The sequence below is a fragment of the Dermochelys coriacea genome, chromosome 14 (assembly GCF_009764565.3).
Source record: "Dermochelys coriacea isolate rDerCor1 chromosome 14, rDerCor1.pri.v4, whole genome shotgun sequence".
Taxonomy (NCBI): domain Eukaryota; kingdom Metazoa; phylum Chordata; order Testudines; family Dermochelyidae; genus Dermochelys; species Dermochelys coriacea.
In genome coordinates this window covers 22,834,831-22,850,176 of record NC_050081.1, presented here as the reverse complement: position 1 = coordinate 22,850,176, position 15,346 = coordinate 22,834,831, and the positions used below count along the sequence as shown (strand labels likewise).

At 52.2% G+C, this 15,346-nt stretch overlaps 1 protein-coding gene and 1 non-coding gene across 2 annotated transcripts in view; both read left to right on the top strand.

The window, feature by feature from the left end:
* The window catches only part of USP43 (ubiquitin specific peptidase 43), a 176,387-nt gene that overhangs the window by 51,198 nt on the left and 109,843 nt on the right, over nucleotides 1-15,346 (top strand). The window contains exon 3 of the mRNA XM_038372636.2: nucleotides 8,335-8,441. Within this exon, the coding sequence (XP_038228564.1) occupies nucleotides 8,335-8,441 (107 nt within the window). The remainder of the gene's footprint in view (nucleotides 1-8,334; nucleotides 8,442-15,346) is intronic.
* LOC119843416 lies at nucleotides 2,934-3,038 on the top strand. The gene has a single exon (XR_005288942.1). It is a non-coding gene; the product is annotated as a U6 spliceosomal RNA (small nuclear RNA).

Below are 15,346 nucleotides of genomic sequence, written 5' to 3'. Positions count from 1 at the left end.
AGCCTCCCACCTGGCAGCGTGGGAAAAGCCTGCTCCTCTCCCCTACCAGGCCTACTCCATCTTCCTACTCCTTCGTGGGATGGCTGACGTTTTACAGACTGGGAGGGATGGACTCCCAGCAGGTCCTGGGCATGGCACATGGAGCTCCTGTCACCACAGCCTGACTGGAATGTCGGCAGTGGTGGTGTCGTGTCAGACCCAGGCAGTTAGAGAGACAAGGTGGGTGAGGTAATCGCTTTTATTGGAGCAAATTCTGCTGGTGAGACACACTTTGGAGCCACGCAGAGTTGCCCTTGAACCCTCTCAAGCAGAGCTGTGTGTGGCTCAAAAGCGTCTCTCTCCCCAGCAGGAGTTGGTTCAATAAAAGGTATTTATTACCTCGCCTGCCTTCTGTGGAACATGTCAGCTGGGCCCTGGCCGTCACATTGCAGCTCGCCAGCTCCAGCCAGGACAGGGTCTTCAGAGGGAGCCTTTGCCTCCGAGGATCCCCCCTACGTGACCCCAGTGCTGTGTGTTAGGGGAACAGCCCAGAGACCCCAGAGAGGCTGGGCCATACCCTGGAAGCAAAGGAGGAAGGTGGCCTTGTGGTAGAGACTCAGGACAGGCAGTCAGGAGACCTGGGCTCCATTTCTGTCTTCGCCGTAGATTTGCTCTGCTCCCTCGTTTCTCTCCCAGTACCCCTGGGGTTTGTGGGGCTGGGACAGAGTTGGAGAAGCCCTGAGGTCCCTGCCCAGTGGATTCCTGAATAGGCTGGCCCCGTTGGGCTGGCCAATAGCCCTAGCAATTACTGGTTGATACCCTACTTGCCACTGACCCAGCCCCAGTTTCTGACCCTCTGGGCCAGCAGGGTTGGATAGGTGTACGGAGTGGAGGAGAGCATGCTGTATAATGCACTGCAGCGAGACCCCGCTGGCTGACGAAGGAGAGGGTGGATGGGCTCGAAAGGACCCAGTCTCTGCCCCTCTCCAGGGCTCAGGCTTACGGCCCCCATAAGGCAGGTCCAGCTACAGATAGACAGAAAAACAACTCCAGGCTCAGCCTTGGGAAACTCCACAGGCCCCACACACAGCCGTACGATGGTGGGCAGACAGCTCGCATGGACTGCCTGCTATGTCTGCAGCACGGCTATGGCTTGCTTGGCATAGGCAGGCCAGTCTCCCCAGTTATAGCAACCTGGAGAACCAGCTACTCCCCTTCCCAGGAGCCCCTTGCGCTCCTCCCACCCCCTGATGAAGTCTCTGCTTCCTTTGCAGGGTCCCCCCTTGCGAGGCCGAGGTGCCAGGCCCTCCCCCCGCAGGCCAGGGAGCCCTGGCTGCCAGCTCTTCAGGCCGCAGCCTGCTTTTTTCTATCTAATGAAGAGTTTAACCCCTTCCTGGGTCACCTCCCCCACATCGCAGGCCCCCCCCGCCGTGGCTGGCTGGAGTGAGATGAAATCCCTGCTTGACACCCCCTCAGGGAGCGCAGTGGTAGGAGAAGGAGCTGCGGCTTTAGCTCAGGGATGCATATGGGTGAGGTGCTCAGAAAGAGGCCAGAGAGGAGAAGGGTCAGTATAAGCCCCTGGATGGACAGGCAGATAGAAATGGGCTGATGGCCCAAGGCTGGCCCCACTGCAGAAAGACCCAGCTCCCCTTCCAGTTCTCACAACGACTTCCCACTGCCGCCCCGTGTCTGAGCGGCTGCACAGGGAGCCGTGCCCAGAACATGGCCTGTCTGTCACTACCCGCACCTGAGTGCTCGCGGGTCACCTTGGCTGCCCTTGCCAGCTGTCAGAGTGTGGCTTTGTACAGCGATGTTTGCAGGCCTGGCCCTCCCGCTGGGGGAGATGTTAGCACCTCCTTGGGGTGCTGTGAACGAGAGCAGGTGGCACAGCGGGTTGCTAGGCCAAAGTGACAGACTGGAGTCGCTGCTGGATATCAGGCATCGCTCCAGAGCTGCTGCTGCTGCTCTCTGACAGCCCCTTAGCCTTCCTGAGAGCAGCCAGCTCTGGCAGTGCCATGCTGTCTTCATCCGGAAGGGCCCTTTCCTCCCTCCTACACGCAGCCCAGGTCAAGGTGGCTCATCTGAAAATGTTCCTCAGTAGCAAATTTCTTGTTGGGATGGCAACACATCAAGGGCTTGATCTGCTGTGTCGAGCTGCTATTGACTGCAGTTAGACTGCAGGGGCTCAGCATCCCTACAGCAAGTCGCTCGCTTCCTTTGTGCCTCAGTCTTCCCAACTGTAAAGTGGGGACAAGGATACTGGCCTCCTTTGTAAAGCACTTTAAAGTCTGTGGATGAAAGCGCTGTAGCCGAGCTAGGTGCTTCTTATTATTTTATTACTCTTATTAAGAATACCTATTGAATACCATAGCAAATACAATCTTTGTAGGTGCTGTATGTGTGGACAGCAAGACAGTGGTGTGGAAATGAGGGATGGATGGGTAGACAGAGGGGTGCATATAGAGATCCATAGAATGAATGAACAGAGCCCCATCTGAATACACACACCTACATATTCCCTACAGTAACCCCCCATGTAGACGTGCTCACCCTAAACATACCCCCTCCCCAGACAGACACCAGACATTCCCAGCCCACCCGCACTGACCTCCTCACACAGAGAGAAATGCTCAGCTGTAACAAACACATGCTGGGGTCTTTGTGTTTGCCTGCAATGTACCTAAATTGCTTCCCCGTGTGTAATTAACTGAAATTACTGATGCTGTCAGACTAGTTATTACTAAGAGAATACACTGTAATCTGGGAAGCCTAATATCACTCCTTCCCGTGGTAACCGACTGCCTGCTTCCCCAACCCCAGCTCTCATATGTGACCTGTTGTCCCATTCCCGCTCTGTTTTAAAGGTCCCTTTGTTCTGGGTTGGGGCGGGATGGGGGGAACTGCAGGGGGTTCTCAGAAACGACCTCCGTGCTTCTGATAGTGATATCTTAGCAGTGATATCTACAGACCTACCCTAAAATTGGAATGATACAGAGAAGATTAGTATGGCCCCTGTGCAAGGATGACACGCTAAGAGACAAGGGCAGAAACACAGGGAATGGCACCATACAGCTGTCTGCCTACAAGGAGAAGGACAAACAGACCCAGATGGACAGACATGGCCATTCTTAGGAGAAGAAAGATCAAACCATAGTACTACAGGCATCACCAGGCTGGATCAGAGCTGGGACACCAGATCTCACCTCCAACTGCTCCTGCATCAGAGGAAGGTGCCAGGACCCCACAGACAGGGGATAACCTGCTTCTCACATAGATTATGTTAGCAGCAAGGAAGGAGAGGGAGAGCACTCCCCCCAGAGACCCAATGTGGAGCATGTGTCCCCAGCTCCCTTTTGATCATAATGGGGGCAAGGCGCATGGAACCCTGGGAGACCGTGTCCCTATGGAGGGAACGTTCCCTGATGTGCCATTTCCGCAGAGGGAGCCCCGCCGAGCCATCAGGCTGCCAGCGTGGGGGATTCTAACAGACACTTCTCTTCCCGCTATCAGCTCCTGCCATCTGTTCCAGTCTCATCACTGAAGCAAAAAGCCCGTCACTGGCGCTGGCAGTCTGAGAAGTGCCTGGGATGGCTGGGAAGGTCTGGATCTGGGCTGGCAGGTGTCTCCTCCACTTCAGCCACAAGTCAGGAGGGTGGCATGGAAGGAGGGAGGGTGCTGTTTCCAAGCTAAAGTCACGCCAGGCTTCCTGGTCCTTAGTGTGGTAGCCATGGAAGTGAAGGGAGCTGGCTGAGCTCGGCCGTCCCCATCCTTCACATCCCCTTCTCCAGGGGACTGTGGGTACCAGTGTGGCGCGGTGTGAATCCCGTTCCTGCTTGCTGTAAAGGAGCCTGGTTCAGTTACACAGGAATGGAATGGAGGGCAGCAGCTGCTTAGCAGCGGCCCTGCAGTAGGCGCTCTTCCAGCTGGTGTATTTGAGCATCCTGGGGCATGGGGCTGGGGCATTCTCTATCAGAGCATCCCACACTGAGTGGAATGCCCTGGGGTGAGACTTGAGCCTACAAATTGACTCTGATTGTGAGCTCCGTTGTACAGAGTTAATGAATAACCTGTAATAACATGGAGCTGGAAAGTAGGCCAGGTTGTTTTCAATAATGAATGTTATAAACAGGTGCAGGAGAACCAGACAGAGATAAATTAATCCAAACGAAAAAGGCCATGCTGCTGTGATTCAAGAACTATGCTGAAATCATGCTTAGGAAAGACAGAGGATGTGGGACCGGAAATTAGTGAATTAAAATTTGTGTGTGGGATATTACGGCTAATTGGTGGACAAAAGAACGAGGGGATGGGCTATTCCACCCACCACTCCTTTTGTGGGTCCTTAAACAAAGAGACTTTGGGGGGGAAATACAGGAAGACCAGACACAGGCTACTGGAGTGAGCTTCACCTTCGTGACTGCCAACCCCGCTGTCTCCTGGGCCCTGGGACCTTCATTGTCCTTATCCCGAGAGATGTCCTGACCAGACTGAGCCAGAGGGAGGGGCCCAAATGACATGGCTGCTCCTACCAGCTTCAGCTGACTCTCAACCACCACTTGGGATGAAAGAGGATCGTACTGTTACAACAGCAGCAGCTCCAACCCGTCTCAATGAACTTCTCCCCTTCCTCCCAGAAGGACAGCGATTACCATCCTGCATCAGCACTGGCTCCGTGGGTGCTCCGGGACTAGAGCACCCATGGCAAAAAAAAATAACCCACACCCCGATCAGCTATTCAGTGGTGGGCGGGAGGCCGAGGGAGTGGGCGAGTGGGGGAGGGAAGAGTCAGAGCAAGGGCGGGTCACGTTTGGGGGAAGGGTTGGAGCTAGGGTGGGAAGATGTGGGGCAGTGGGTGGGCCTTGGGGGAGGGGATAGGGCAGGGGCGGGACCTCAGGGTGGAGTGGGGGTGGAGCACCCACCCGAAAAGAAGAAAGTCGGCATCTGTGCCATCCTGGATTCCATCTAAGAAACTGTCAAGCAAGGGGGGTTTCCTTCTGAAACTCACCAGCTGAGGGAGAGGGAAGAAGGGGTGCTGTTGGAATGCAAGCCTGACTTCATACTTGATATTCCAAAGGCTTTCACTGGTTTCCCTTCTTTATCTTCAGTACAAGGTTCAAAGGATGGTTAATGGTGTGTTTGCCAGGGTGCCAAGGAAGCTGAGCTCTCTATACCAAACCCCACATGTTGTAGAACACTGTTTAATGTTGGACAGTGACTGGGTTATGTTAACGCCATTAGCTCCTGTGTTCCATCTAAATTACTGCGGTAGGCTCCCGCTGGTGTTTCTAAGGTATCCTATCGCCAGCCGCGGGCAGGGCTCAGCCCTTTGTCAGTATCAGTCTCCCCCTGGAGTTTGGTACCTAGTGCTGGTCTGGGTAGCACTGCTGGTGGTGTTGTAGACAGAGCTGCTGGCTCTCTGTCCAGCAGGGCAGTGAGAAGCTTTTGGAAGGAACTCCAGTCTGCGGTCAATTTCTTTCAATTTCTTTTGCAGATAGAGAACCAAGAGTTGGCGCTCAGTGGGGCTTAACTCAGCCTAATGACAGACCTTTTTCTTCTTCTTTTCTTCTCTCCCAGAAACTGACAGGGCAGGTACTGCCCCTAATTCCAGTGACTTTGTCAATTGCACCCTTGTTGAGGTGATTTGGATCTTTCTCTGTTTTGTTGCAATAACCTTCACTAGGTGAGCGGTACTAGCTGCTGTTACTTTGATGCAGAGGCTGTAAATACAGAAGCAGTCACCTTAGGACCTGCTCTAGGAATTTTGTACAGGACCAGTGACAGAGATTTATTTATCACATCTTCAGATGAAGTTGCAATCTGCTCTCCTTGCCTAGGTATTACAATTGGGAGCCACAATTAAGGACCTGACTGTTATTTCACCTGCAAATCTCCCCAGCAAGAAGTGTCGAGGAATTTGACTTTCCCAATGTTGCAGTGTGGGGTGCAAGATGAAAAGTGCCACTATTAGGAAAGGATCATGTTCACTTTTCTGCTGCTGTTCCTTCAGGGCAGCCAACCCCCCCAAAACTCACACTGCTCGGGGTATCGTAACTGAGCTAGCATGGGCGAGGGGTTCTAATAGGGAACTGGGCATCAGAGCTCCTGGGTTCTGTCCCCAGATCTGTCAGTGACTCAATGTCTGTGACTATGAGCCAGTCACACTAATTGCTCTGTGCCTCAGTGTACTCCTCTGTAAAACTGGGGTGATTATATTTGTTGGGGTGCTATAAAGCACTCTGAGATCTGTATATGATAGGCATCAGAAAATGCAAGGATGTATTTATTTATTTTGATGTCCTTGCTTGTGAAGTCCTGCTGTTGTACTTGCCTTGGAGACATGCATCCCAGGTGGTGTTTTTAGTTATTGTCCAGTTTCTGATCACTTACAGGAGGTTAATTCACACCTAGCACCATTTTCTGCTTGTACTTGCTGCACACACAGCAGCCCTCATGCACATGCAGCAGCCCTCGTGAACACACATACACAGACTCGTGTACCCACAGCAACCCTCGTGCACAGAAATACACACACATGCACACACAGCAACCCTCGTGCACACACACACACACTCGTGGGCACACAGCAACCCTTGTGCACACAGACACACGTTCCCCAAACTCACTAACTCTCTTTCCCCCACTCCCCAACCCAGCTCTCTGGAGGGGCATTTGAAAGCTGACAGCTGCTTGCCAATGAGCATCACGGCCAGCAGGTTCCCAGGGAGTTGCGAGCTGCTGGTCCCCATGTAGCTTTGCATGTGGTAGGGGGGCTGAGCCTGCTCTGTGTCTGGCTGGCTGGTGGGTTTCTCTTGGTTGGATTCTGGGTGCGTTTGGCATTGCTGTCCCAGAGCTGCAGTGCCGCTGCTCTCCAATATCCGATCTCTCTTCTCCACTGAGCCATCTGATCTCACTACCCGTGTTTCCTTTCCCTGCGAGGGGACACGGGGCCACTCCTAATAACTGCAAGCTGGCTGTGTGCGGTTCAGCAAGCAGACACCCTATTGTCAGCACCGATCGCTCTTTCCTTTCAGAGATGCAGAGATTTTAATGCCAGAAGGGAACTTTAGATCATCTAGTCCGACCTCCTGTATAGCACAGGCTCTTAAATTTCCCCCACTTAGCCCTGGGCTAAGGCCAAGAGCTTGTGTTCGACTAACTCAGCTTCTAGAAAAGCCTCCAGTCCTGATCTGAAGACAGCAAGAGATGGAGAATCCACCACTTCCCTTGGGAGTTTGTTCCAATGGTTAATCACCCGCCCTGGTAAAAAATTGCTCCTAATTTCCAGTTTGAGTTTGTCGGGCTTCAGCTTCCAGCCATTGGTGGTTCTGCCTTTTTCTGCTAGATTAAAGATCCCTTTAGTAGGTGTGTTTTCTCCCTGCGAAGGTCCTTAGACACCATAAACAAGCCACCTCTCATCTTCTCTGTGAGAAGCTAAACAGATTGCTCTGTTTCAGAGTAGCAGCCGTGTTAGTCTGTATTCACAAAAAGAAAAGGAGTACTTGTGGCACCTTAGAGACTAACAAATTTATTAGAACATAAGCTTTCGTGAGCTACAGCTCACTGCATTGGATGCTCTGTAAGTCTCTCGCTGAAGCCCTTGAATCATTTTCGTGGCTTTCTTTTGCCCACTCTCCAATTTTTCAACATCCCTTTGAAAATGTGGAACCAAGTGTTGAGTGCGGTGTCCAGTGTCGGTCTCCCCAGAGCCATATCCAGCAATGAAATTGCTCCCTCCTCCTTCTCGTTGCTCCCCTGTCTGTACAGCCAGTATTTACCCATCAGGGCCTGTGGCTACTGTCATGGTTGCTGGGGCTGAGGGCTGGGAAGGAGGACCGGGCTAGCTGAGGGCCTCTCCAGGCATGAAAGACAAGGGTGACTCTCCTTAGAGTAACTCTGCCAGACTGCCTGGGAGGGGAAAAGCTCTCTGCTCTCCAGCCTGGTTCCAGCCCCTTCCCACACTCATCAAGCCCCACCCCCATTCCCTCCCCACCCCCTGCTCCCACCTGCTGCCCCATTATCCCAGACTTCGTGCCCTCCTGCTCATCAGGAAGCAGATCTCTTGTTACCCTCCCTGCTTTGGTCTGGCAGGGCTGCAGTCAGTGTGCTTAAGCCCTGAGGAGAGCCATGGCCCATGCCCCTCTGTAGGGGTCCCACCCAGCTCTCCTTCCTGCACCCTGAGCTGTGGAGAAGCAGGGCTAGAGACGGGGGTGGAGGGGAAGATCTCCATCAGGAGGAATTGTGGACAAGTCCCCACCGAGGGCAGTGGGGTGGTGGGGGCAGGGGTGCCGCTGGGGGGAGTCGGGTGATTTTCAGCCTCCGTCCCATGTTTCCATAACCCCGTTTGTCTCTCTGCAGCCCCATCCCAGTCTCGACGAGAGCTGTGGCTCTGGCCACGCCCAGCCAGCCGCCCAGCCTCCCAGCAGACAGAGCTTCGTGCAGAACCACTTCCAAGCACAGTACAGGTAAGTGGGTGACACGTCTGCCCCGGACAAACCTTCCTGTCCCATCCCTGCATTGCATCGGCCTCACCCCTGGTGTCAGGCTGAGCTGGAAGGTGGAGGTGGGAGGCCAGGGGCTGGGATCCAGACACTCCCATGCTCCCTGCTGCACAGAAAAGGGATGTGGCACCTGTTCTTGCGGGACCCAGGCCATGTTGGCTACCTGCCAGCTGCGTAGCACCTCCAGCTAAGTACCCGGGGGCTGGGGGTGAAGCTCCTTGGGAGCTGAATGGAAATAGTTTGTGGCTTTACCTCTCTAGGAATAAAACCTGCAGCTGTAGGGAGAGGCCGGCATTGTGGAGTGACTCTCCTACTCTCTCTGCTGGTGCAAAGCGGGAGTAACCGCAGAGAGATACACAACGGGAAAGGAGTGCAACCCATGCCCCACTGCCAGCTGTGCCTGCCTTGTGCTTCCTTTTCCTGCAGTATGCATACAGCATGCCTTCCCAGGCAGCAGTGGGGACATACACAGACACACGCATGCACACGCTGTCCCATCTGACCCTGAGGACCACCCACCCCCATTTTTAAAGCTAGTCAGAAAATGGCTACAAATGCCCCCTCCTGCCTCCCTCTTTGCGCACCCCCATGGGGCTTCCCATCACCCCCAGCTCACTTTAGTGAGCACAGAGCAGCTTTTCGCAGAGCCCAGCCCGCTGCAGGAGAGCAAGCTGCAGTCACACTCCAGCAGCTAAGAAAAGGAGTACTTGTGGCACCTTAGAGACTAACAAATTTATTAGAGCATAAGCTGTAGCTCACGAAAGCTTATGCTCTAATAAATTTGTTAGTCTCTAAGGTGCCACAAGTACTCCTTTTCTTTTTGCGAATACAGACTAACACGGCTGCTACTCTGAAACTCCAGCAGCTGAAATAGCAGCAGAGTCCCGGCTGCAGAATCTCACTTTGCAGTGCCGGTGTCAGAGGCAGAAGGCGCCAAGCTGGATTTCCAGGTCCTGGGGCTGATCAGTTAGGAGACCCCTTCCAGCTGGTGAACGGAGATAATGGAGAGAGAATCCTCAAGGGGCAGGGGGGTAGGGGTGGAGAGAGTTCCCTGACAGTAGTTGCATTTTAAATCATGCCTCGTGTTTCCCATCTGTGATGGGAGTGCACCAGGAATATTGAGCTGGGAGAGCCCATGAGGAGGCTGTGAGGCTAACACTTCCTGGTACTGCAAGTGACAACACTGACCAGTACCTCCCTGGTACCTTCCATTCAGCCATCCCAAAGTGCATTACAGATTGCACAAGCCATGGAGACAGGAGTTACTTCGCCTGGTAGTGAAATGCAGCCACCTCTGGGGTGGAGCATGGCAGCTGTTTAACAGCCCATGGCACTGCTTCGTGGCAGTTTAGGACAGAGTTTGAAGAAGATTATTGTATCCAACTGAAAGCTCAAGGGGAATTTTTGGTAGGCAAAGTGTAATGACCCAGCCTGAAATCTGACCCTCAAACCACTCTTAATCTTATTTAATATCTGCACGTGGGCAGGACCTGGGCTTTATATCGCAATTGAAAGGTGGCAGCAGCCCAGCGTCCCTTAGCACCATGCTAGTGCCTGGGGTTCGGTACCGAGTGAGAGGGCGGCGCGCTCTCGACTGAATCACCAGCATTTGCCAGAACCTGAGCATGAGTGGCTGGGTCTGGCCATTTCTTCTGAAGCAGTGTTATTTAGCTAGACGGCTTCACCCAGAACTGTCAAAATCTGGGGCACGTTTTGCCCTCCCTCCTGCCTGGGCGACACCCCTGCTGTCCGTCAGATAGCCTGGGTGTGGTCTGTTTGTGTGTTGGACAATGGGAAGCACAGTCTGGACAGTCGACGATTAGTAGAAGGAGGCAGCAAGTTTTCCTCCAGACATCCAGGAGTGTGACATGCCTGGAGCCGAGGTTCTGGTTTGCTGGTCCAGGGCGTATGGATTATAACTGGCCAACACAAAGTTTGGACTTGAAATTAGACGAAGGGATTCTAACCATCAGAGGAGTGAAGTTTTGGAACAGTCTCCAAGGGAGCAGTGGGGGCAAAAGAACATCTGCTTCAAGACTAAGCTTGATAAGTTTATGGAGGGGATGGTATGATAGGATAGCCTAATTTTGGCAATTCATTGATCTTGACTATAGCAGTAATATGCCCAATGGTCTGTGATGGGATGTTAGATGGGGTGGGATCTGAGTTACTATAGAGAATCTTTCCTGGGTGTCTGGCTGGTGAGTCGTGCCCACAAGCTCAGGGTGTAGCTGATCGCCATATTTGGGGTCGGGAAGAAATTTTCCTCCAGGGCAGACTGGCAGAGGCCTTGGGGTTTTTTCGCCTTTCTCTGCAGCGTGGGGCCCAGGTCACTTGCTGGAATATTCTCTTCTCTTGAAGTCTTTAACCATGATTTGGGGACTTCAATAGCTCAGACATAGGTTAGGGTTTATTACAGGAGTGGGTGGTAGATTCTGTGGCCTGCATTGTGGCAGGAGGTCAGACTAGATGATCATAATGGTCCCTTCTGACCTTAAAATCTATGAATCTATGAATGAAATCTGAAATTGTTACAGTGTCCAGTCCAAGGCCTTGTCACAGAGCCAATCTTAATGCCCAGGTGTCTCAGCACATCCGGCAGGACAGGAAGAAAAAGTCGGGAAGAACCTCAAGAACGTCCCGAATGTTAACAGCTGGTGCAACAGCAGGAAGCATGGATGTCCGCATTGAATGGCGATTGCAGTGTCTGTTGACTTTAGAGTGATTTCTGCTACAAACTTAATCGACACAACACCCACTATTTCCTATTCAAAGTGGAACCGTACTGCAGCCCGGTGAGCACAGATACTGCTTGCAGTAAGTGCTGGTAGTGGTAAAAAATAAGAACAATCGCTTGGAATCCTCTTGCATTAAATACATTCCCCGAGGGACTTCGGAAGGTGCATGAATCCACCTGCTGTTGTGTCACTATGCAGCAAGGCTATCACAAAGGCATCTGCTCCCCCTCAGACTGCTAGCACAGCATTATGCATGTCGGAGAGCTGGTGGCATTGAAGCTATTCCAGGAGTGAGGCTTAATAGCAGCAACTTCACTGAGATATTTATGTGCTTTCCACCATCACTGTGTGAATGTAAATTATCAGAAGGGCTGATCTGGAAATAAAATTAAAGACCCATTTAGGAATCAGATGGCAAAGATCTTCATAACAAGGAGTGATAGATGTGTCATAAGTAGAAATGTTGCACAGAAATAAAATTCTGGGGAGGTTTATGAGCTCTTTGGCCTGGACAATGCTTGGATAGGAGCCCTTCACAGCAAAACCGAAGTGCTGCCAGATGTAGCCTTGGTAATTCTCTAGGTGGTGGTCTCCTGTAAGACCACATTGGACAAATAACCCCTTGTACTTGAGATCATGAAATATGCTGTGGCTTTTTTGTTGGTCAGGAGATGGGATTGTAATTTGGGGCTACAGGCATAGTCCATCTGGCCAGCTAAATTCCCATTGTGTGTCAAATGGATATAGTTTTATTCTTCACTTCCTTTTTGAATGTTGGACAGCTGCCAGAGGTGGCTGCCTACATCAGGGTGAGTGCAGTGCTTTTGTTATGTCTGAAGGAAGGGAAGGGTTGTTGCATTGTTCTGATGAGAACAGATGTGAACGCAGTGATTCTGCTCCAGCCAACTCCCCAGGAGAATAACAGCAAAAAACTTTGGGGTTAGCACAGTTCGACTCTGTGAGCAGATAGATCAGGTAATACTGCACAATAGGACACTGCTGATGGGCATTTGCATACCTGGCTGCGTATGAAGAGTCAGGGAGTGGCCAGCTGGCGTCAGGTGATTAAGTAGTTGGGGAGGTAAAGTTATTCCTCTGCAACGTCCATCACAGGCTGCTCACAGGTGGATGGTAGCCGGGGCTGTGGATGTGGGGGAGGGGGAGAAAGCGAGAGAGAGAGAGAGAATACAGAACACACCTGGTTTATAAAACATCAGCATTGCCAAAGCATGTGCACAGAGTTTTGCTCTGATGAGCTCCTTTGTGAGTGCCAGAAGTCCCAGCATGTATTGCCAGTACCTGGCACCATGCCAGGAAAATCCAGCACCTTCTGCAAAGGGATTAAAAGAAAAAGAACCATTCAGCCAGGCTGAGTTCCCATGTATTATTGTGGGTATAACTCAATGACTTTACTTTGTTAATTACCTAGTGCGTGTTCTATCATCCACACTGAGTCCCATTAGCCTTTGAGCTCTGAGAGGCAGAGACTGGTCATCCTCAGTGGGTTTTTACAGCACCAAGTACCTTGGCAGTGCTCAATAAATAATACACCATAGTTAATAAATAATCAGAGACAGAAGGTGCAAAGTATGATTGCTCTGTTATTCCGGGTGCTGGAGGAGTGGCATTTGCAGCTCAGTAGGAGGTACTTTTCCCCTGGAGACAGACCTGGCCCAATGTGGTTTACGAAGTCCCCGTGCAGCTGGAGATGGCATCTTTGAGATAAGGCATATGGCAGAGGTCCCTGACCCCTTGTGCTTAGTAAAGATGCCCTGTCACTTTGACAAGGGTGGGATGGGAGCCTCATCGTCCTAGCCAAGTTCCAGACAAGCTGGGTAATTACGTTCGCTTTTCCCCAAATTCCTGATCGCTTCCGCTGGAAATAGGTTTTGGGCCAGATCCTCACAGGTGTTTAGGTGCCTAACTCCCATTGAAATTGATGAGAGGTCAGTGCTAAATATCTTGGAGAATCTGGGCCTTCCCTTTCTGAGCTGTGGGGCAGGGTTTGCCATGGGCTGCTAAGCAGTGGCCTCGTTCCGCCCCAGAGATGATTAACATCATGATTTGTATTTCCATAATGTGTAGGAGCCCAGAATACAAAGGCGCCAAAGAGCTGAGAGTTTGGGCTGCATTTCAGTAGTGGGTGAAGAGTTTCCTGCACAGCTAGTTAGTGGCAAATCTGGGAGACGCTCGACACTTGTCTGCACACTGCTGTAGCAGACGTGGTGAAGTTAAAGCGAGGCAGCTGCCCCAGCACACCTTTGCCTCAGTGATCTTTGGACGACAGGCATCAGGGCCAGGGGCTGGTGAGCGGACATAGTATTTGTATCTGAATGGGTTGTCCAGACCCTAATGTTGTGTTCTGTGCTAAAGAAACAGCATTGCTGGCTGGTGATAGATTCTTGGAGATCTCTTTAAGCTCCGATTATTATCCCTGGCTGTTGTTATTGTGTAATGACCCGAACGCAGAAAACCGGTGTCATTCTCTTGGGGAGTTCAGAGCCCATAGGGTGTGATTTGGGGTCTGGCTGTAGCCTCCATACGCGGCTGAAGATCAAGTGGGGATCTGATGGCCAGTGGGGAGGGCACTGCCTCTGATTTCCAAGCACATGGGTGCTGCAGCATGGGGCTGGCTTGGGTCGAACTGGCAGACAGATATCACCATTAACAAGTCCGTGTGGCCAGCGGTTACGGCATGCTAGTACCTGTGATCAGTGCGCTTCCTCTGTACTTCGACTAGGAAAGAGCAGGGTTGTCGTCTGAAGGGCTCGGAAAGGGCTTGGACAAGAATGCGATAGCTGACCTGTTTTGAGAGCGCAGCATAGACAGGGCCTGTGGCAGTTGTAACGTGTTAGCTGATCTAGGTTTCCCCTTCGACCAGTCATCGCCTGTTAGCTTGCCCTGTCTATACAGGGACTTTCCAATGAGTTAACAATCCCATTTTCACTAAAGACCATTTTTCCTAGGCAAAGCAAGCCCCGCGTGGTCAGCCTGCTGCAAACCCGCCTGGCCCAGATGACGAGCTGTGTGTCCTCGATCCCAGATCTGGGTGGGGTGATGAAAAGGGGTGACGGCTGCCATGACCATAGTGAGGGGAGGATGATGCGCTGAGTTTATTGAATACTCCCCTCTCCATCCCCTGTAGGCAAAGCTGTACAGCCCAGTGATCAGTTACAAACTGTTTGCCAGCATCCACCATTTACAGCTTTCTGGCCAGGTCTACCCCTCAGAGTCCGGGGGGGAGGGGGCTGATTTTTTTTTTTTTATGACAGAATAAAAGCTTTGGGCCAGGTCCATGCCACACAGGTTTCTTGGCAGGGGTGTAAAAAACCCACACGCCCCCAGCTGACATAGTTAGCAAAAACCCCAGTGTAGAGGCAGCAATGCCAAGAGAAGAGGGCTTCTGTTGGCACAGCTCAAGTCGTTCAGGACTGTTACTGTACCCGGAGAAAAACTGCTTCTCTTGGCAGAAGTTGCATCTACGGTAGGGGGCTGGCAAAGCCCCCCTAGTGGACACCCGAGGGCTGACAGGTAACCTGTTTATAAACCTCACTGTCTTTATCTATACTCTGTGCTAGGCTGTGTTTAAAAAGGTGTTAACTGGCAAGTGCTAGAGTGGGCGTGCTGCACTCCTCCTTACCCCATCCGTGCCCCCCTCCATCCCCTAGGGCTGGGAGCAGGGCCATGGCTCTGGGACTGAGGACATGGACAAGAGTAAGGAGGCTGAGGCTGGACCACAACTGCGGGCGGGCGCGGAGCCCTGGGTGTGGGGCCAGCAGCAGAACCCCGTGTGCAGGGTCAGGAGTTGATCCCTGGGGTCAGGGCTGGCAGCTGGGACTCCGGGCTTGGGGCCAGTAGCCAAGACCCCGTGTGCGGGGCTGGAAACAGAGCCCTGAGGGCGAAGGTGGCAGCTGGGACCTTACCTGCAGAGTCAAGAGCAGAGCCCCGTGTAAAACCTGGAGGTGCTGCAGCAACCTCCATACCACTAGTTCCTGCACCTATGCATGTGCTTGCTAACATGTTTGTTAAACACCCTTCATTTTCCTAGTCTAGGTGGGGCTCAGAGAGCCCCGCCCCATGTCTCCCAAGACATCATTTGAATCTGTAATAAAGTAAAAATGGCTTAATGGT